This window comes from Lampetra planeri, chromosome 3 (genome assembly GCF_965212315.1).
Source record: "Lampetra planeri chromosome 3, kcLamPlan1.2.h2, whole genome shotgun sequence".
NCBI lineage: Eukaryota > Metazoa > Chordata > Hyperoartia > Petromyzontiformes > Petromyzontidae > Lampetra > Lampetra planeri.
In genome coordinates, this window is record NC_136109.1 from 15,555,094 (window position 1) to 15,578,580 (window position 23,487).

The 23,487-nt window shown below is 40.0% G+C and overlaps 1 protein-coding gene across 12 annotated transcripts in view; it reads left to right on the forward strand.

Moving 5' to 3' along the window:
* HERC1 (HECT and RLD domain containing E3 ubiquitin protein ligase family member 1) overlaps positions 1-23,487 on the forward strand; it is a 116,587-nt gene that overhangs the window by 12,195 nt on the left and 80,905 nt on the right. For all 12 annotated transcript variants that reach the window (XM_078621734.1, XM_078621801.1, XM_078621771.1 and 9 more), the window contains 19 exons: positions 319-513; positions 1,814-2,125; positions 3,989-4,085; positions 5,214-5,357; positions 5,512-5,639; positions 6,031-6,175; positions 7,136-7,307; positions 7,773-7,907; positions 8,996-9,161; positions 10,090-10,215; positions 11,944-12,153; positions 13,480-13,632; positions 14,330-14,462; positions 16,101-16,292; positions 18,145-18,366; positions 19,577-19,750; positions 20,154-20,265; positions 21,337-21,463; positions 23,258-23,429. In XM_078621734.1, coding sequence (XP_078477860.1) covers positions 319-513; positions 1,814-2,125; positions 3,989-4,085; positions 5,214-5,357; positions 5,512-5,639; positions 6,031-6,175; positions 7,136-7,307; positions 7,773-7,907; positions 8,996-9,161; positions 10,090-10,215; positions 11,944-12,153; positions 13,480-13,632; positions 14,330-14,462; positions 16,101-16,292; positions 18,145-18,366; positions 19,577-19,750; positions 20,154-20,265; positions 21,337-21,463; positions 23,258-23,429 — 3,115 coding nt within the window. The remainder of the gene's footprint in view (positions 1-318; positions 514-1,813; positions 2,126-3,988; positions 4,086-5,213; positions 5,358-5,511; positions 5,640-6,030; positions 6,176-7,135; positions 7,308-7,772; positions 7,908-8,995; positions 9,162-10,089; positions 10,216-11,943; positions 12,154-13,479; positions 13,633-14,329; positions 14,463-16,100; positions 16,293-18,144; positions 18,367-19,576; positions 19,751-20,153; positions 20,266-21,336; positions 21,464-23,257; positions 23,430-23,487) is intronic.

Below are 23,487 nucleotides of genomic sequence, written 5' to 3' on the forward strand. Positions count from 1 at the left end.
TCCCCCTGTCTGCCATGCCGGCCTTCATCGGTGCTCGCTAATAGCACTTGCCGCAACGGCCTATTAAAGCTATATGAGGGATCTTTGTCTTTGTCCGCGAGATGCTTGCACTGCAAAGGTTGAGGTGCGACTGACTGCCTCGGGTTCCTCGCCCAACCCGCCCCACACCCCGATATGAGTCGATGATACAATATTTCTGGGTATAGTATACCAGTGAAAGGCCAAAACTAACTCCCCTGATGGCTAGGTTGAAACCGCAAGCATTAAACCCGTGATATTCAAGGGTGTCCTGCACTATATTTTGTGACTGGTCTACAGGTTTGCCAAATGGCATCGGACTACACACGCTCCTGTGTGAATGCGGACGGGGGGCAGACCGGTGACAGCCCCGTTGTGTCGGAGACCAGCGAGGTGTACGTGTGGGGCAGCAACAGCAGCCACCAGCTTGCTGAAGGAGCCCAGGAGAAAATATTGCAACCCAAGATGGCATCGGGCTTTGCCAATGCTCAAACGGTACGGCCGAGTTGATTAATAATTCATCACCAATCCTATAAATATCGTGTTTGTTCAAAAGTGACTTGCACACCATCTATTTGGGCCAGCAGTTGTCTCTGGAAATCAATTGTTAGAAAAATGCCATGTTCTTCAGAGAATCTATATTTTTACGGTGTTTTTTTAAATAAGAAAAGTGCCAGTTTTTTTTATTTGTCTAAAGGGGTTTTTAATGGATAATATTTGATACATTTTCTACATGTGCCTGTCTAATAATGATTTTCTTGTCTTCATTCTATAACCTGAAAGGGCACATACTTTAAACTTGCCATGTTTCATTGTTCTTCAATAACACAAACAGTTTTCTTTGGATGTGCTCGAAGTAAATACTTATAAGTAAAACAAATTATATGTAGCAACAGACCACGTGAACATCTCAGAAACAGAATTTTTAAATGTTCCTGTGCAACTCCGGTATATGTTGTATGTTACACTGCAGGAGTCCTAATGCTTAAATAAATGTCAGGCTTAATATATAAAAAAAAAATGCAACACATTTATCATTGTATCATTGTGCCTCCCATCAGTGGTTCTTAACCTCTTTTGGTGTGGCAGGAACCATTTTAGACTACTGGTCTCTGACCCCCCTACCTCCCCCCAGCCCCACCATGGCACACCGATCTAACCTATAAATGAAAATGCGATGAACATTTCGGACTTGTTTCCTCTTGCTGCCACTCCCATCTTTCGTCTCGACCACTGGCCATCCCTTCTAGTGACATGTTCTGCCCAAGCTCACTTCTCTTATTCAAAGTTTAACATCCCTTAATGTCTGCAATTTCACGTTAAAATAAAGTACCAAACTATTCTTGGAAAGTAGTTTATTACTCTTGAAAGGTGACACCTCTGTGCCAGTTATTGCCTGAATGCAGTTTTGGTCAAAAGCCAACCATCATAGGTTGAAGCTTAAAACGGTGGCAGCTGCTGTCCGCGTTATTCAAAAGTTTAGAAAAAACATTGCATAAAATCACGGTACTTGTTGCATACAGAACTGCACATGTTGGGATATCCCTCTTGATAATAAACTTCATATATGGCTCAATCTTGATTTAGTGGAGTGGACATCATTAGCCTACTGGCTGCTGAGCCATTTTATTAATAATATCCCATGCACAGAATCCATGCCTCGGCCTGCACCTGCCTGGAAGACTTAAGAGCGTACCCCACTGGTTGAGAAACTCTGCATTAAATGATTATTTTACAAGGTCATCTTTTCAACTTGTTCCTGTGTGTAATTTTGAATATTTTCTTTCCTGGGCAGATTGAAGCGGGTCAGTACTGCACATTCGTCATTGCAGTCGACGGGTCGGTGCGAGCCTGTGGAAAGGGCAGTTATGGACGTTTGGGACTGGGTGACTCCAACAACCAGTCGACACTCAAGAAGTTAACCTTTGAGCCTCAGCGCGCCGTCAAGAAGATCTCGTCATCCAGAGGCTCCGATGGTCATACACTGGCTGTAACCATGGAAGGAGAAGTGTTTAGCTGGGGTGATGGTGACTATGGAAAGCTGGGCCATGGCAATAGCTCAACGCAGAAGTACCCCAAGCTGATCCAAGGGCCACTGCAGGGCAAGGTTTGTCCTGTAATTATATTCCTGGCAAATGGATCTGAAAGGCTTAAAATATATAAGTTGTCATACATTGTATGTGTTCCTCTTAATCCATTATTCGTGAATCATAGTAACAGTCCCGGAAGCATTACATTTTTGGGTTCGGCATATTTTTTTTTATTTTGGCATGAATTATTTCCAGAAGATCCACAGTCGCTCCATCATCCCCATGGATTAAGACTTTTTGGACACCAGATGACACCCGTTCAGTGTCATTACGGCTGGAAACGAAGTGTCCACGGTGTGGCACCACTTCCCATAAGGCACATTAAGTTTTAGCTTCTATGGAGCAGTATATTTGTGGAGCAATCTCCTGGTTCAAAAAGCAACAGAGCAGTTGACATTGCTTTTTATTTAGTTGCCTTCAATATGTAGTTGCTGCGTGGTGCTTATTGCAGCAATTATCTGTGCCTCCACTGCACCATTGATGTGAAATAAATTGTGGCTAATGCTTGTTCCATGCCTGAACTGTGGCATGAAGCTTTACGCTGACTGCTTCTTACTCGGCTTGGTCATCGAAGGAGATGCAACTTTTTGTGGTGAAGTGTGGAGCCACATGGGGATAAGGCAGCTCGTGTTACCATGGCCCTTGGATGCTTTAAACAATTAAAAGACACTTTCACCAACCTATGGATTTCCCTAACTAACCATAATGACATTTCTGCTTTGGAGGACAGATTATCCATGTTTGCAGGTGACGCCTCTCCTGTTTTATACATGAGATGCACGTGACCTGACAGTTTTTTTTGCACTCCATGGATTAATTGCTCGCCTGCTTGCATATAACGCTGGTAATGCTGAAGGCTTTTTTTCCCAGAAAAATGTAGTCCTTAAAAAAGTCCTCCAATCTGTATGCTAAATCTCCTACATCTGCAAATGTCTTGCGCTAGCTGCCACTAAGACCTTCATTATATACTGACTATTGAAATCCTCTACAAATCACTCACCTCCAAACTCCAGATTATCCAAAATTCCACTGCTAGACCTCTCACCTGCATCTGTAAATGAAACAACCCTACTACTTTAATCTCTCCAATGGCTCCCAATCCAATCCCAGATCATTTCAAATTACATTCCATCGACTTATCTTGGCTATCTTTCTTATCTTATCTAATTCTACTCCCCTCCACTCTTCACTCCATTAACCACGGCTTCTATAGAAGCGCCCAATTAATATTCGCTCTGTGGTGGATTGCTCTTTCTCGTCTGCTGACCAAATGGTCTCGAACTCCCTCCAACTCTCTGTGCAATTGACTCCCTGCTCCTGTTCAATTCCAAGCACAAGTTCTTATTTTTTCCTCTGTCTTTGATTGACTTCCTCCTATTAAAGAAATTGCCACCTGTTTCTACACATTATCTTGAGAATATAGTCGTATTTAGATGCATTCGTCTAAATTGTATGAAGTAATTGTATGTTGATCTCACAAATATTGCATTCCAGTTTTACCACCAAGGAGAGCCAGTGACTTATAATTGTGAACTGATGTAGATGGATCTACTGGAGATGTTTAGGATATAGGGCTCATGAATAAAATGCCTGCATTTTCAGAAAGTGTCTTAGAAGGGTATTGTATTTAAATTCAACTTGTAAGGAAGTTTCAATAGGAGGTGGGGCTTTTTCGTATTACGCCAACTGACTCTGAGCAAAACAAACATGTTCTTAATCTGACATTTGATACTGTGTATTAAAGTGACATTTGATCTACTAACTTTACCAACGTTGTTATATTGAACAAGTAAAAAAAAGATTCTCCAGTCTTCTTCAGTTGGCTGCAGTGAATATGGTTCATAAGGCGGTGTTAATACCAAATGGTATTCTTTTTGCAGGTGGTGGTGTGCGTGTCTGCTGGCTACAGGCACAGTGCGTCTGTCACGGAGGATGGGGAGCTGTACACATGGGGAGAAGGGGACTTTGGCAGACTAGGTTTGTTCTGTATACTGAGTAATATACCTTAAAAGAATAATATAATTTAATTGTCCAGAAAAGCCTCACTGAATCTGAAGAGTTTTTGAGGAAGGACTTGCATTGTGATGTTTGGCCAATTCCATTTTAAGAGTGTTTTGCATGAATCTGTTCCATTTAAAAATTAATATCATATATAGTTTTGAGTCTTTGTGAATTTGAAGCATTTTTTCTTGTTTATTTGTATTCATGTGCTCCAGAAAGAAAATTATTGACTTTTAAGCATTTTCCCAAACCCCAGTCTACGTGACCCACCACGCTATGTATTTCCACGTTTACTAATTTACTCCCCATTCAAATACAAATGAAACGCGTTCCACGCTGCACACGACTGACTATTGTTCAACACGTCCCAAGTTAAACACATCCCAAGTTAAACACATCCCAAGTGATGCGCTAAGCAATTAATGCTCAATCGTTCCATGAATGCAGATGGCATTAATTGCTTAGCACATCACTTGGGATGGGTAAAACAAGCATCGGGCACGTGCAGCCTGGAAGGAGTTAATTTGAATAGGGAGTAGACTGGTAAACATAGTATGGTATTTCACAAAGAATGGAGTTGCGGACACCCTGCTTTAGAAATACTGTATGGTAATAATTTTTTGTCACGTTTATAAAAAATTTTTTTTTTTACTTTTGGTCATAACATTCTTCGGACAATTTATCAAGGTTTTTCCCTGCAAAATGCAATACACATGGGAATGGAGAGTCATTTAAATATGTCACTAGACAATAGAATATTGACTCCTCTAGATAAAATGAATGTGTTTACAAAATACAGGGCGAGTAAGATATTTTCCTTTGCATTGACAATTATATAAAATTTTTCTTTTGCTGTTGTAAACACCAGGCATACAGCTGCTATATTTACAGTCACCACAGCACTAAGCGGGCCACAAAAATGCACAATTGCACATCACCAGAAAGGTCGTGATTTTAGAGACGATTATCCAAAAAGGTTTTATTTGCACATGTAATACACACACTAGAACGTTGGCGTACTAATCTTTGTATGGATTTGCAAGTTTTGTAATTTGGTTACCATATTCAAGGTTTGATCGTCATGGCATTTTGCTCAACTTTTAGGACATGGAGACAGCAACAGCCGGAACATCCCTACCCTGGTGAAGGACATTAGTAACGTGGGGCAAGTCGCGTGCGGCAGCTCCCACACAATTGCTGTGTCGCAGGATGGACGTATTGTCTGGTCCTTTGGTGGAGGAGACAATGGTACATTTTATGTTTAAGAATAATGTATTTTTATATGTATCGTTTTTTACTGCGTTTTAATATATATAAAACTGCCATATATAAATAAGAGGAAACAATTATACAACAGGGGAAAACGGTATATAACCAGTTTTTATTTTGCTCCTTTTCACAGGAAAACTTGGTCATGGAGATACAAACAGAGTGTACAAGCCGAAGGTCATCGAAGCCTTGCAAGGGATGTTTATTCGCAAAGTTTGTGCGGGTAGCCAGTCGTCTCTAGCGCTGACATCCACTGGCCAGGTCAGAATGGGTTGGTTTGCACAAACCAGTTTTTAGTTTCTATTCTGTCCATTTTTAAAAAATGGTATTGCTAGTTCATTGTGAAGTCTGTTAAAGATAATTTTGTAACACTGTAAATTCAGTCCAAAATGTTAACTTATTGATTTTCAAAATGCATTTATGAAAATTACACCTCCACCTGCTTATTCGTAAGACTAAATGTTTAATACTGTAATGTAAAGATGCTTTTCTGAAAAATCAGAAATGTTATTAAAAATAAAAATGTTATTTAAATGAACTAGAATTGTTAACATCAAATGTAATTTTTACTTGAAAAGTTGTCATTGTATGCACGAATTTTAGTTAAAAGTGCCGAATAGTTTTTTTTTATCAGAGTTTGCATTTTTGACAGCTCTATGCATGGGGTTGCGGGGCCTGCCTTGGCTGTGGCTCTTCAGAGGCGACTGCCTTGCGACCAAAGCTCATTGAAGATTTGGCATGCACACGCATCGTGGACATCTCCTGTGGGGACAGCCACTGCCTGGCACTTACCCATGGTTAGTCCTGTTTAGCAATGGTGATACATTGTATTGATAATCTAAGGAGGCCTGGTAAGGGCTTGGATTGGTTATCACCACTCTTATAGGCAAGATGCTATGGGCTGTGTGGAGGCTACGGACTGTGGGGTATCCAGGAAATGGCAGTATCATAATCGGCTCAGGCCTCGCAGAGCGTTAATGTATTTCATCTGTTTGTGTATTTAATATATCTGTGGAGCTTTGATTGTTATTCCCTCGTATGCGTTTAGATTTCTCTCAGTACTGTGATTCCCTCCCACATGCCAATAGTTCTTTCATGAAATTGGCCAACTTCTCAATGGTTGGATGGCTCAAAGGTCAGCGTACAGAGGCAACGCATCTGAGATCCTGGGTTCGAATCCAGGTTTCAGCCACTCATGATTTCACTGTCTTCTCCAAGTTGGTTTAGGCCTAGTCACTAATGACTGCACACAAACCATAATATTTGTTTTAGCAGAGGCTAAACTACAGTTCCTGAGAAGAAAAACACTATTTGTCTTGCCATTCTGCAACCACCTCTTTGTAGAGCACATGGGAAAGTGTGTCCTTCTATTGTGTAAAGGATGAAAATTCCACTTTAAGGATATTTTAGAAGTCCTGACATATGGAACACCCTGCTCTTTGTTTCACGATATGAAGCAGATAGCATAGTTGGAATGCATTGGAGGACAAAAAACAAACCCATCCCAAAGTACGACCCTTCTGAAAGACTCCAGACAAATTCAAGTTTTCCTGTGTAAATCCTTTGCATTATTGTCATGAACTTTGATTGTATACATGTATTTACATTGTTTTAAAGCAGATCGACTTTCATTTGTACGATTGTGTTGGGTATTTTCACTTTCAGATTTGTTCCAGGAAGGTGCCATGTGTTAAGCAAAATGACATTTACTTGACTGACATTCAAAATGAGTCCTTGTGTGGTGCGGTGCTTGACAGATAACGAAGTGTACGCATGGGGTAACAACTCCATGGGGCAGTGCGGGCAAGGGCATTCAACCAGCCCTGTGACCAAGCCCAAGAAGGTGATGGGCATGGATGGGATTTCTGTACAGCAGATCTCAGCTGGCACCTCGCACAGCTTGGCATGGACTGCTCTGCCTACAGACCGGTATTATCTTGAGGCTTAACTGTTAGGCGATTACTTGTTATTTTTGTGACCTGTCAAGTATTTTCAAAAAAATTCTTACGTTTGCTTGATGTGTTGCGATGGAAGTCTATAAAGCATTAATTTTAGCCGTACACTATATTATTAATAAAATAATGTTAGGGTACTTTTTTAACATTCGTAATGGGAATGTAAGGTATAGGAACAACTACAGGGTCCTGAAAATGTAGGGACACAATGACGAGGTATCCTGCGTTCAACTGCATTGACCACAATTAGTTTATAGCCACTTTCATTTGGAAAACAGCCCAGCAAGCATGCTTTATCCTAAATTGGGAATACTTGTTCTGATGATGTAAATATGATCATTTTAATTAACCATAGTTTGTTCTACATTGGTTGCTCAAATATAAAACGAAAGTACTCTATAATGAGTTCATTTAATGATCATAGCTTCTGAACCATCAGGCAAGTGGTTGCCTGGCACCGACCATTTTGCGTGGACCTGGAGGAAAGCACCTTTTCACACCTGCGCTCCTTCCTGGAGCACTACTACGACCGCATCAACAGCGATGTTCCACCCACTCCTTTTCCTACATCAAGGTAAATGCATTACATTTTGATTGAAGAGCATGGATCGGTAACATTCTGACAAACGTGTAAAGCCAATTGATTCAACTGTTGCTGTGTGGTTGTTATAAATGACGGAAATTAACAAACACAAAATTATTCCTGTGGATTATTCAATTACTCATCAAAATATGCATGTCAGAATATAATACTTCGTGTCAAAAACTTGGATATACATATCACTTGTAATAACATCTTTCTAGGTAAAAAAAACTTGTTGCAAAACCTAAGTTCTTTCGTCACATAGGGTTTTCGTCAAAAGATAGGAAAAATAACTTTATTTGAATCCAAATTGGCCTTTTCTTTTTAACAATATGAATAATGCACGGTTTTGAAAATGCATTTAGTTTTACTTTTCTCCCGAAAATCATGTTTCCAGTAGTAAACTCCTGGTTGTAACTGTATTTGGATGTAATCTATCACAAGCAGCTTATTTCGATTATATTAATTTTTTATGTTTTAAATGTAATCAAACAGGTGTTAAGATGTTTAAACAGCAAACAGAAACCTTTTGCAAGGAATCCTGTCTGCATTAACCACACATACGTGTGGTGAACATGCAAAAAAACACATGCTCTGGGTAATAATGTATGATTGTCTTTGAAACTGATTGGTCCACACCAGAGACAGCCATCTTTATGACCTAGTCTCAAACAGTGTTAGACCAGAAAACGCCAAAAGACGTTCCATTAGGTTTCTGTTTGGTGGTTTAACATCTTAACACCTGTTTTATTGCCAGACAGGGTAAATACAACCTATTATTATTATTATTGCTTATTTTGACTTCACTTATTTACTGTATTCTAAATGCATTTGTCCCAAAATATATATTTTATCCTCTATACGAGTAAGATATGTTTTTGGAAGGATGCAAACCTGTCTTCCTTACTGATTTTTCAAATTAACCTTATTTGGAAAGGACACTTAGTCTAATGAAAACACGCATTACAAAAAGATGAATATGTATCCATCGTCGTTATTTTCATTTGTCAAATGAGTGCCACGTGTTGTTGCATTGGTGTGCAGAATTGAATTGAGATGCTGTTTGGCTGTGTTCTCAGAGAGCATCACCACTTCGTACTGCTGTGCCTCAAGTTGCTGTCCACCCACCTGTCGCTGGCCATGGCAGGTGGGGTGGCCACCAGTATCTTGGGGCGGCAGGCAAGGCCCCTCCGTAACCTGCTGTTCCGACTCATGGACTCCTCGGTGCCCGACTCCATCCAGGAGGTGATGTTGTTTTGTGGCTGCAAACGGGAGTCTTTTGAAAGTTGCATATTAGTATAAATGCATTTGCTGCTGAAGAGTAACGTAATAATTGACCCTTTCCCATTCCGAGACGTCTGCAAGTTGCAGGGTGGGTCCTGTTCAACATTGAATCTAGGAATATGCAAGCAGTTGGCGTTAATTTTATTTAGAGGCATTATTCTCACTGCAGAGAACTGTCGTGACACAACCGCACTCTATGATAGCTGGCGCAAAACTGTGCCACACCCTACCCCACATGGCCTTGTGGGAGGCTTGGTACAATTCAAGGTTTTTTAATTTAGTTTTTCTTCCTATTCCATCCGGATGATGTATACGTGTCATCCGAACGGAATCCGAAGAAAAATCATTGGAATGGAAAAGCGTTAATTACAACATTTAAGTGATACTGATTTTAATCACTGAAACTTTTGAACCCTTGTGGACTCTTTGTTTCTGGTGACGTTTATTCAAATTTATCTTCATGAACCTTTGCGGACTTTTATATGCATAACACTTTGTGTAAATAGGATCCTTTTAATTTTGCTAGAACAAAGTTTCCCCTATTTTGACAAGCCTAATATGGTTTAAAATGAATGTTTTATTAAGCTGTAGTAAGGGCCATGTCACCTTCATAGATTGTCATTATTCAATGTATAAATGGAGCAATGAGACTAGCTCCTTTGTGAATCAAGATTGATTCATTGTGGCATTGCAGCTATGTGGCAAGTATATGGCAAGGCCTTCTTCCATCAGTGGATAGAGCATGGCCAAACAGATGGATGATCGGATAATAGGGTGGCATATGGAATTAAGTGTTTCCTGTGGGTAGATAGTCTTAAATCCTTAAGTCTTTTTCTTATGGGTTGCTGTGTCTTCTAAACTAATTACATGTTTTCATGGTGCATAGCAGGCAGTTATTGAAACCCTGTCTGTGGGTGCCTCCATGCTGCTGCCCCCACTGCGAGAGAGGATGGAGCTCTTGCACTCACTGCTGCCGCAGGGCCCTGCCAGATGGGAGAGTCTGTCCAAGGGACAGGTTGGTATTTTACTTAATCTTGGTTATGTTTTTTTGAAATCACAAATTATGCACAATGATCCACCCATTTTACTTTTTGAAATTATGTATTATTTAAATACAACTGGGAAGTATGTGTTTGATATTGCTTAATTTCTTGTACTTTTCTGCATCATTTAAAATTGGACACATTAACAGTCACAAGAATTGAAATCTCTTGCATAATAGCCTGCTGTACTATGAACCAGGCAACCCGAATTTGGTTCCCAGAAATGACTAACAGTGTTGAGCGGTCATATCTGTACATATGTATCTCTGTAATTATTCACCATTGTCGTTCAGCTTGGGATGGACACATGTGAAAAAGAGCTTCCTAACTCGTTGGGTTCTTCCTGCTTAAATAACATGTCTGTACCGATCCTGGCTCCCCCCTTTACCAGCCCCCACTGACCAGTGTAATTAAGCATGGTCAAACAATCCTTGTGACCAACATGGGATCAGGAATAGTTTTTTTCCCAGCATTAGGTTGACAAAGGGTTGTACATTTGCAATCATAATAATAGTTATGAGGATTACATTTTTAATAATAATAATTCGGTCTTCAAACCTCTCTTTCAAAAGGTTCATTCAATGGTGTGTTTGAAAATTCCACGAATTTTTGGGGCATTTGGCCACTGAGCCAAAAGCAATAGAACAAATCTAATGTTACATCACTTATTGCCTTCGTGACACCAATAGGTCGGTGCACAATGGTAGTCCATGGCCAACTTCCAATTTTGTCTGTCCTTGACTATAGTTTATCTGCATCCAGTAGTGTCCACCCCATTTCTCAGGCCTCCCCTGTGCATTTTCCCCATCGAGGTGTCCATAGAAAAGGATTTTAGAAAATCTCTTTGCCCATCTGGAGTGTGTGCGCAAAGCACGAACTAAGTGCACAAGGGACCTTATCGCTCAACTGCCTTCACTGTACCCAAAACCAAGACTATTTTGGCAGAGTGCTGTTTTTCCATGGCTGCCCGAGGCATCTGTAATTTCATCCTGCTGGGCAGGCAGGGTGACGCGGTAGTAACACTCGTGCATTGCATCTAGAAGGGCCAGGGTTCAATTGCCGACTCAAGTGCCTTTCTATGTGGAGTTTGTATGTTCTCCCCCTGTTTATGCATGGGTTTCCTCCGGGTTCTCCAGTTTCCTCCCAAAGCCAAAAAAGAACAAACAATGTAATATATATTGGCCAAACATCCCAATGCTCAAACATTACCTGCAATTTTCTTTAATTTAATGAAATAAATATAAACTCCCTACTGTGAAAATGTGTCGGGACCCTCCTGAAAAAGTCATGAGACTATCTGAAGCTTTTGTGTGTAAACAAGTGGAAAAGTAAACCAAATATGCAGCATCCAACCCACTCTCACTTTAGAGATAGTTGACCTGGCATTTTCTAATTTGTATACATAAATAATATTATTTTGACAGCCATCTCTGTTGTATATTCACACTACCTCTTTTTATATTAACATTGTTTTTTGTCCTGCCTGGTTATTCCTGGTATCTTCTTCAATATAGTCATCACAAACAACAACGCTTCATTGGAAGCTGTACTACATGAATTAATCCACTTCATTCGGAAGGAAAATGTATAATTACAACTTGCAATCAAAGATATCTCATTTACTCGAGTGACAAAGAATGTTTCTATTGGGTGTTATTTTTGTAAGAAAACTTAATTTTTGTTCTGACCTTGTTTTTCAGAGGATGCAGCTGGATATAATCTTGACAAGCTTGCAGGATCACACTCATGTGGCCTCACTCCTGGGCTACAGTGCTCCAGCAGACCCCATTGAAGGCCCATCACCTGGCCCTAGTCCCACAGATACTGACCTCCCTCACACGGGTCAGCCCGACACTCACCTTGCCGAAGTGCTCATGAAGACGCTGCTTCGCAATATGGGCTTCTACACGGTGTGTTGGGGGCGTGAAATGTAGAAGAGTCTGTGGCCAACAAAAGTATGTAGGCAAAATTTTGTATGCTATCTTCAGCAGTCGCCTTTGTGATGGAAATGTATGTTCGGCACAAAGGGTAATTGTGCCTCAATAGTGCCTCAAATTTGTAATTTGAGGGATATTTTCCTCTCATCATCAAAATGTCACTCTGTTATACTTCACACTTGTGTTGCAATGTCGAACCCATCCCCCTTGAGAAAAATACTCTAAATTTTTTCGTGAACCTTTTACAAATAATTTTGGCCAATGAAAATGCTGTTCACTTCACATTGACCAGCACAGTTAATGGTCAAAAAAGTCAAGTGTCACCCTGCCCCAAAGAATGTGGGGTGATGTTGATAGCCCTCAGCTAGGAGTAGAAATTCCCCATTCCTGTGGTAGCAATATAACTGATAGGACCATAAAACGTAATTTGTTATTCAGGTGAGAGCCCATTGAGATTTATTTAATAAGTACAGGTGCTTTCAAAATTAGTTTTTGGGCTTTAACACATTGGCAGCCTACTCCCCAAACATATTTTACAAGGTCCATAAACTTTGTTTGAATAACACCATGGAGTTCTTTGGTAATTGCATAAAGTAATTAAATAGTTGGCTGTGAGAATTGACCACTCTGGAAAACTAACCCAGCTGTAAGTGCACTATTCACTGGTTTGGCCGGTTTTGATACATGCATTAAGATTTTGTTTCTTGCAGCCCTGAAAAATTATAAACTCTACAATTTTTGTATAGATGGAATGGCGGTGTAATATTTACATTTGTGCATAGATATTTCTGAGAAATGTTTCGTTGAAATATTGGTAATGTGTATGTATGAACTGAGGAATTTATTGCAGTAATGCACTTCCAATTATGTGGCCGTGATCTCGGTGTCTTCTTTTAAGTGCAAAAGTACTGTCCATATATTGCAGAATTTTACATATTAAGCAATGGTGGAGTGGTAACGTAGTTAGTGCACTGTGCTATGAACCCGGTGACCTGAGTTGGTTTCTTCACCATCGCTCGCATCGATGGCGAATTTTATATCCTAACCAGTCCAGAGGCCATCCCCCCACCTCCCCTGCTCTGGCCAGCATAATGAAGGGTGATCAAACAACCTCAATGACCAATATAATGAGGAGGTCTTCATCGAGCAAGTAGCTGGACTAAGGGCTGTAAATATGTTCATATCAAGCAATGCTTTAAAATGTATCGGGCAATGCAAAATATAAAAGATTCAACTTTTTGAATTTTGCAAAAAACTGTCAATATGCTGTGATTGAACATCGAGGTATATTCCCTGCAGGAGCAAGCATTTGGAGAGCTGGAGAAGAACAGTGACAAGCAGAATGCCGAGATGTCGCCTTCCGACAGCAACCCACCTGCCCATCTCCATGAGCTTCTGTCTTCCCTTCACAAGCAGTTGCTGGCCTACTGCCATGTCAACAATGTTGCCGAGGTTAGAGCTTAACCTGTCGTGCTATGTGGTCATTCTTTGTCAGTGTTGTTTAAGAATATATAAATAAAATAGTGTTTAATCTTGTAAGGTAGGTTTAAACCCAGTTGATATGTATTTTTTTAAGGAAGACCTGAGAAGACCTAACCAAAGGGGTTTTATTAAAAAAATTGTGTGTGCATTTTAGTTTTGTGCACATGCCAGCTCGCAGGCTATGAAAACCACCTGTACAACGAACAAGACGTGTGCATAAGACATGATGTTGGCGGAAAAATGCTCAGTTGGGTTCATTGTCAGTGATGAAAATGGAGTCGGCTTGCTTGCACAATTTTAATGAGTTACTCTGGCAGTGTTTGTACATTGAGTACATATGTAATCCTCAAGCATAGTTATAACAGTCTACACATGTGTGGGGAACCATAGTGTTTTACAAAATAACAATTTAAAAAGGCATTATTACACGGCATGCCCGCCTTGTGCAGGTTTAGATGGTTACGGTCGTATATTGTGCTCCATGGTTTATTTTTTTAAACAACCAATTGAGCCCATTTGAAAACGGCTAATCATGGCTGCTTTAAAGCAAATAAATAAGCCACCTATGGGGAAGGTTGTACATCAACACTGAATATTCTGTCCAATGACTTGCTACTGCTCCTAAGTACTATGTATCATCTGGCTTTGTCGTGTGTGCTACTTGCAGACATCCAGCAGTGTGGCCCTCCTGCACAAGCATCTGCAGCTGCTGCTTCCTCATGCAGCAGAGATCTTCGCACGCTCTGTGTCCCTGTTGAGGGAGACTCCCCGCAATGGCAGTGTGAGGGACAAGTTGAGAGGTATGAATTTCATGTGGTATTTGTATATATAAACCATTGTCGTTTTGTCATTTCCTCACTTGAGTTTTATGTGCTTGGCTACATATGTGAAAAGGTACCACGTTTACGAATTTAAAAAAAAATTGCACGTGAAAGTCTCCTGTTTATAAATTCTTAAAATGTATAGTTGTATGAAGATAAGTAAGTTGTACAATGAACTCTGGTTCTTTTGGGTCGAGGATTAACTGTGCTTGCTAAACAATGAACATGGCTTATTCCATGCTTAATCATGCCTTTCACAAGCAAGCTGAGTCTCTTACTAGCTGCTGTGTGAATGATTACTTTAGAAAACAATAAAAATGTATGAAACATTATATATATTTACACCCATTCTAGGTGAGTAAACAGTAAATATGTTTTTATAGCCTAATTTGCCTGTTTTTATATTTGTTTTGTGTTTTATCTGCCATCCCTCCCCATTACTCCAGATAATCTAGAATTGACTATTGTTATTAGTATGAATGTGTTTGTTATTCCTAAAAGCAAGATACGTGCAGCCTCGGTTTACTGTACTGCACCAAATAATTCCTGAATTTGTTTAGAATTTATAATAAAAATGTTGACAACTCGGGATGAATTGAAAATTAATACATTTTTAAATCTAAGTAAATGTAACTATCGCATGATGCTGTACAAAGCACAGGAAATGTGCCTTACTGGGCAGAAAAGCAGATATTTATGGTGTATTCAAGTAATGCGTTTATTATGTGATATCTACAGCTACGCTTTGCAACTTCGATACATGTACAGCTATGTGTGGAAACTGAGTTGCGACAAGGGTTTAAGATTAGACTGCTATGATTATTTGGGCTCTTGCACGTTGCGTGTTTCTCAAACTCGCATTACATTTTTAATTAATGAGCATCCTCAAATCACAACTATGTATGGTGGCTGGCACCATCTAATTCATGTAAAGTGTAATAATCTTTAGCATACAATATTCTATAATGCAGCGTTCAGAGCTAAATGGCTGCTTTTGCAAAAGGGAGTGTAGAGCTTAGGGTGTTGGCTGCTAGTAATGTAATGTGAAATCAGTGCAACTTGCTTTTGCATGAGTGCATCCAAGCTTTCCAGTATAAAAGTGTGTGCTTAATAACTGCTGGAATATAAAAAGTCGAATCTGTTTTCTATTCACACAGGCAAGGGGTGACACCCATCACTTTGTTTTACAGCTCTGAGCCAGAGGGGAAAATTTCACATTTCTGTGTTTGTGTACGAATCTCTATAGCACAACCACTATTTACTTCTGACGAAGTGATAATAAATTTTCTCCACCATTGAGGGATGAATTTCTCTCAGCCATGGTTTTCACTCGCAACCTTCCGATTACGAGCTTCATCTTTTAACCCATCAGTTTATACACTGGGATATGCAAGCACACTTTTTTGCACAAACTCAAAACATTTAGGAGATGCATGCAAGATTCTGTGTATACAAGCTAGGACGAATGCAAATGTGTTGATTTTCATGTTGTGCAGGGTTTTCACCTGTACGAAATTGCATCCTGACTTGCATGCACTTCAAACGGGGGGGGGGGGGGGAGTTTACATTGCCGATAAGTCATAACGCAGCCTCGTGCTTCATATTGTCTTCCTTCAGATGTATTATATAGCTCGGCAGCGGGCAGCATGCTGTGCCAGATTGTGAACTCGCTGCTGTTGCTCGCGGTGCCTGTGGTGCGGCCACTGCTGAGCCATCTGTTGGAACTGCTGCCTCCACTGGACCGCCTCAATCGCCTGCTGCCAGCTGCCCATCTACTCGAGGAGCAAGAGCTGGAGTGGCCAATGCATGGTACTGGTGCAGCAATTCCTAGATGTCTTCCCCCCCCCCCCCCCAGTTTATTATTGTAGGTACGGTGATCTTTGCTACAAAGACGCACCCTGGATAGAGGCAGTATGGTGCACGCAGTTGACTGGAATGTGACTCCACACAAATTGTGTTTTTCATCAGACCGTGTTGTGGGAGTTTAATTCAGTCAAATGTTATTTTGATGATCGATGAAAGGTGGGTGCAACGGTGGTGCAGTGGGTTCGCACATCGTGCTACTAACTTGGTCATCTGAGTTTCTTTCCCAGCCACGGCTGATATGAGTGGTGGGTAATGTCTGACCTGGTCTTGACCTCCCTCTTTACAGTCCACACTGACTCGTGGGGTAAAGTGTGCCTAAACAACCTCCACGGGGTAGGGAGGCCTTTTTCCATGAAACTATTTTTAAAAATAGTTGACAGATGTGAGGGCATGATGATAAAGGTCACCTGTAATCCTTTGCACTGGTCATCTTCTTTTCACCAAGGATATGAAATATTTTTCAATTTCATAAAGGAGGTTGTTAAAGCAGTACATTTGTACTACTAAGACAGAGGATAACATTCAATGGATTGTGGCATTTTGGTGTCGCTACTTCTCTTTTCTTGTTGCATGAAATATATTTGGTTTTCTTTTTTGCATTTTAAATCGAAGAAAAAATTTGGTAATATTGAAAAAAACTTTTTTTGTATAGTTATTTGTTTTATTCGTTGATTTTAATCATTGTTCTTCATTGGTTAAAGACATTTTTTTCAATTTGATATCCATATACTGGCAAACCATTTTCCACTGGTACACTGTAGATGATGAACACATTTGTCTCATCTGCTGCATGCCATTTTGGGAGCTATGAGGCAAAATAAAAGTACGATTCTTCATAGTACAATGGACCAGACATTTCAGGCCTTTGTATGTTTGAAGCCTTGTAGCACTTGCTATTGTACGTCTATGTTTCAGGAAACTTTCGATGCACTACAAGTTTTGCAGTTCATGACTCGTAAACCAAATGTTGTTTTGGACCCCTCTGGGCTGCTTTATTGCAGATCCGGTGGGGAAGTGGAGAGAGAGAAGATGGGAGAGAGATGGGGGGTGATAAGGGCGATGAGGTCTATTTTGGAGAAATAAAGTTAATGATCTAAAACATGAAATAAGGATATTTTTACATAACTTAATTTTACATGTCTGCTCTTAAATGTTGGTGGGAAATAATTAGATAAATCGGTGCACAAAATCTTATTCATTTCATTTAGTTTTGTTGTTTTTAGGTCTCTACTTCAGAGCACCTAGTTAACGAGTTATTTTTATTGTAATGTGCATTTAAAAATATATATATTTATCATACTACTTGGCAGATTTATAAACAAAACTAATTCAATAAATATGTCTACAAAATTATGCTCAATCTTTGGGCTACAAGCCTTGAAGAGCTTTTATGTGCAGTTAGTGGTGCATGAATGTGCTTGGTCTCCTTAAGGGCTTACAAGCTTCCTTTACCAACCCCAGACATCCATAACTGTTACAGAAATATAATGGAAATAGATTGTGTGCATGCATGTATATTGTTCCGTGCACACAGAGTGGTAGGTTTTACTGATAAGCATGATTACACATTTTTGTGCGTGATTATATTGAATACGTTCTCTAATTGGAGTACACATCAAGGTGTATGGCACAGTAGTCAGTCTGAAAAAGCGTGAAATTAGCTTCACTTTACAAACGTGTTATTCGGTATAGATGTTTCTTTAACTTCTGAAAGCAGAAAGTACGTTTTGAATTGTCACCATAGTTGCACTGGAGTGAACCTGCTGTCACCAGTCATTGCGTGTGTGTGGGGCAGGTTCATGTGAGCGGGTGGAGCCTGTTGGACCATCTCTGGGTCAGCCAGCGCAAGTGTGGGTGTGGCTTGTGGACTTGGAGAGGACCATCTCTCTGCTGGTGGGCCGATGCCTCGGGGGCATGCTGCAGGGTCCATCAAACACCCCAGAGGAGCAGGACTGCGCACACTGGCTGTTCAGCCTGCTCTTCAGTAATGGCCTGGATATGAACATTGTGCAGTTTGGTATGTGTGAACACTGGATCTTCACAGTTTGATAACAAATAACATATTAACTTAATAAAACACGAATTAAACAAAACGCAACGTTTAGTTTGTTTCTATCAGTTTGGCATATTGTAGAGTGTTCCTTATTCAAATCGCCCAAAATGCATATGATCTCATCAGGTCTCAGATGCGAACCAGGGTTGAAAGATTATCTTGGTGATCACCATCCACAAACAGGTTGTCAAGGCTTGCAAGGCTATCCTGTGGGTAGCAGAGAGTGGTTCAGAAAATATGTAGAACTGTATGCCTATGCTCCCTGTCTTCACCAAACCACACTGACCTGCATGGTGAAGTATTGTCAAACAACTCTAAAAACCCATTGTGTGGAATTCCAAAAGGGTTATTTAGGTGCATATGTATTTTATATCTGTGATTCTAGATTTGAAGCTTTCATGACTGCAAGGATTCATATTCTTAGGTTTTTTCGGTAAGTCACGTAGGTAAAACATTAAAATTAATGAAAGTAAAATAAAAAAAATAAAAATAAAAAATGCCTCCGAAACGTCATGATTTTTATTTTATTTTACTTTCATTAATTTTAATGTTTTACCTACGTGACTTTACCGAAAAAACCTAAGAATATTTATATCTGTGGTTATGCAAAAAAGCACAGTTTTAAGTGCCTTTTCCAACTCGAAATCTCAGGCCATTTCCTGAATCTCTGCCGGTTTATAAACATATTTCCATTATAAGACATCATTAATGACTCGTGTACTTGGTATTTGTGGATAACCTGGAATCTATCAGTTATTTAAATTATACTTAAAATAATGGGAACTTGCAACAAAATATAGTTATTTACATGACTTAACGATGGCAAATTTCCATTTAAATGTAAAGTAGAAATTAAATTGGATATTTTAAAAATTCGGGAAAGTAATTTTAACCTGCCACTAGAGAACTACAGTCTCAACTTAGAAGGTAATTAATATATATCCTACAAGATTGAATTTGTAGATTTCTATTTTGACGTGCATAAATTTTAATAGAATACGCAACTATATATTTATTATTGAAGCTATGCGCAATATGTTAAAGATTGATTTTTCTTTGGAATTAACCCTTTTATTTCCTTTTGCGTTAAAGTAGGGGTTTTTTTTTTTTTCAAAAGTTAACACTGCCCTCTGATCTTTGCATTTACGTATCTGTTGTCGTGGCCCCCATTCAGACAAATGCATGAACTCTCTGACGGAGGCAGCACTTTCGGGCAATGAGGAGCACAAGCCGTTTGAGTACAGGCTGTCAGCTGATGTCTCCCTTCTCGTGGACCTGGCCCTTGGTTCCACCAAAGAACCAGCACGCAGCCTTTGGGTCAAAATGCAAGACTACGCACTGAGCAGGGGTCAGTATTCTATGCCTACTCCCGCTCATGTTCACATTGGTATTTAATGCATGTATTAATTTTAATGTTGACATTTAAAAATACTGCAGCAGGATTGTATTTACTTTTGAGAAATACAATTAAGCAAAGTGCTGTGACTTGTACAAGGCCTGCAGCTCTTGCTCAGGCAGCATTTTAAGCATTGGGCATAGATTTGCAGATTTTTTTCATTGCTAATAATTAAAATTTGCATTTTTTGCCTAAAGTATCATTTACTTTATGAATGACAAATTCTAAAAAGCCTTAATGTTTCAAAATATATATGAAGTAATAATTGAATTGTTAATATGCCAAATATAAAATCTGTAAATGTACGTCGTGTTCATGAACATCCGTTCAGTCATAGTATTTGTTGGTTGTGCAGACTGGGACAGCTCCAACCTTAGCAGTGAACCTCTACTGGACACAGTGTCGAGGTTCGCTCTCGCTGCTTTCCTCAAGCACACTGGGCAGCTCAAGACTGCATGCCAAGACCGGTACATTTGTGTTGTGATGTGGAATGTTTCCTTTCAATTGTACAGGGCGAACCATTTATAGATACCCGCACTGAGTTCATGACCTCTTCTCTAACGTTATATAAGTTATTTGGTGATACTCCGTTGGCAGTGGTGCACAAGCACATGTGACGTAAAAACTCAACATGTTTGATAACAACACGACCTTAATGAGAGGCGTGTAATTGGAAATATTTCGGAAAATGGCCCCTTCGTCATACGTAAATGGAGCGGGAAGAGTAAGATTAGTGTTGGAGACTGCACTTGCTACCATGGGATGTGATATGAATTACATTTTAAATGTGTTTGCCTTTGAGCAGTTCTTTTTTTTTATTGGCTTGAGTAAAGGAGACCCCCCCCCCCCGTACCTATGAGCTAATTGGTTCGTGGACGACAGTTGCAAGTCGATCCGTCATAAGTCGAACCCTCATCGCCCATTGGCGCAATAACCCTAACAAACATTTATTGTAACTTAACATAACCTTTACAAACGTTTATTAAGTAAAAACAAACACAGTTGTAGATCATTAAATACTTTGCTGCATATGCATCACATTTCCTATTCTCAGTTGTAGCGAAAGGTGAAATTTTTTCAAAATTTGAAGAAAATTTATAAGGAAGTGAAGAGCGTTGAGAAGGAGAGACGCTGCGTTCGCTCTCAGCGAAGCTGCAGACTGTCGGGCTATACTCTACATACGCATATGGCAGAAGAGCAAAGCAGCGCCATCTGGCAACGAGCATGCGCATAGCATGCTCAGACTCGTCGCCAATCGACTCTGCGTCGGTAGCAGTCGTTAGGTGGTCGTAGATAGGAGTTTTGGTCGTTACTGTGGGGGTCTTAATTACTATAAGAAAGGTCGTAAAAGCGGGGGTCGCAAGTCGATCTGTCGTAAGTCGGGTCACCTGTAGTTGCTTAACAGTAGCTATTAAGTAACATATTGCATAAATATGAAGAGGATATTGCTGATCATGAAGAGCTTAGAAATCGTTTTTTCTGACTTGCAGAATTTTATAAACTTTCTTTAAATAATCCTGAATGTGTGCTTTAAACAGGTTTCAGCCCAACCGACTGATTTCAGAAGTCTACTCCTGCGTTTACAAACTCCGCAATCGACTCTTGGCTCAACGCAATATTGAGCTGATTAACCCGCGTTCCAGAGCATCAGAAAGATTGAAGCTGGTATGACTTTTATGTTGTACATAGTCACACCTTTCCTTTTATCTTGCAATGGCATTAAAGGCATGCAACATACCTCATGATACTATGGCGAGAGCAATCGATTACAATTCAGGAAGTTGCGAGTGCAAATGTCAATTGAGTGTCCACTTTGCTGATCACTGTTGTGGGTTCAGCAAAATGAGTGAACACTTTGTAGGAAATAACCAGTGGTGGGTCCTTAGAGAGACTGGCTCCTGCATTAGGGCTGCAGGAGTTTTTCCACTCACTTGTGGTGACAAATGCATATAGGTGCTGCTGCCTGTCATCCTGGTCTTTTGAGTTATCATCTGGTTAAACAAAATGAACTTAACTTTTAACTTTAACTTGTTTGAGCAGATAGTCACTTTGGCCCATTGACTATATATCACAGGCCTTTAACGGTTGAAGGAATAGCAAAGTGGCCACGTGGCTGAGGTCAGTGCTGAGCTAGCACCGCTGAGATCCAGGGTCCAAATTTATCACTTGGCTACATACGGTGCGAAAGAAGTTCAACATACAAGTAAGTTTGCCTCAGCCTGGTCACCAATGACTGCAAACAAACCACCGCATTACATGTGGTTCTGCACTTAATTTGGCTCAATTCCGTCTCTGAGAATAAAAATTTAACCTGACAGATGTTAAACACAAAGGAGCAGGTGGAATAATATTGGACCAGAAGTTCCTTGCACGGATCTCAAAGGTAGCTCTGTGATGGCCTCTTCTGTGGACTGTTTTCCAACACAAAGGGTTGCACTGTTCTGTTAGATATTCAAATCGCTCATTGTTGAGCGTTTGTCAGTTGTTTGATCATGCAAAAGTGCCAGAGCAGTAACACCCATTTTTTTATTCAATGGAAGAAACATAATGACATTAAAATGCAGTTAAAGATGTGTAATATCAGCCCAATAATAATTTTCATAATTTTTCATCATCTCATATTGATTTTACGTTCAAAGAACTTGTCTTTTAAATACATTAAGGTAAAATTTCCATGTCATTTCTTGTGCACCATATTTTACTTTTGTCACTTATTTCAGTGTCAACATTTATATTTCTGCAGTTAGGTTGGATTTGTTCAAATGTCATTTGGTACTGATGTATAAGAAAATGTCCAAAAAGTAGTTCTTAATTTGTGATCCGTCATATTTTTCAACGTCTATTATAATTGTGCATAATGATACCCCTTCAGCCTTAATTATAGCACATTTCAGACTGACTTTATTTCAGCTGGTATGGCCCATGGAGTTAAAAGCTTTTTTATGAGGATAATCAGCCCACTTGGGAGGCTTGAGCTTTGTAAATAGCCATTAGCAGTACTTAATGATATTGGCTTTAATATTCCATATTCATTTCAGTCTACCATAATATTAAATTGATACATGCCATTTTAAACACCACTGTCATGTGTAACTCTATTGTCACTTGTAATCAAGACCACCTGGTTTTGGACGAAGTGTCCTGTTTGCTTAACTATCCACGGAGATTGAAGTTGTCCTAAACTAAATTGAGGTCGGGAGACGAATCGAGTTTTGATTTGGTAACCACATCATACGAAATATGTACATGGCGAATGGAAAAGGTGAGTGGGCGGAAGGGATAGAGATAACAACCATAACTGGCGTGCGTAAACTCCGAGATATTTTTTTAATACTCTGGCAGTGTACATATGAACTAATTCAATTTAATGTTGAGCTGATAAGAGGATCTACTGAGCATTAGTTACTCGAGTGAGCAGTGCATTTATTACTTCTGCCGTTCTCTTCCTGTTTCGGTCAGCTCTCGTACAATTCAGATGGTGGTGAGGACGAGGGCCAGGATGGGCCCCTTGCTCATACTCTGGATGAAGAGACGGAGCTGGAGGAACGGCTGGAGCGCGAGCGTGAGCATGAGCAGCGGGAAGGACAGGAGGAAGAAGAGGAAGAGAGGGATGACACTCTGACGCCTGGCAGTGAGTATCCATTTATCCGATATTCTTGCACACAGGACCCATAAATACGCACACCTAG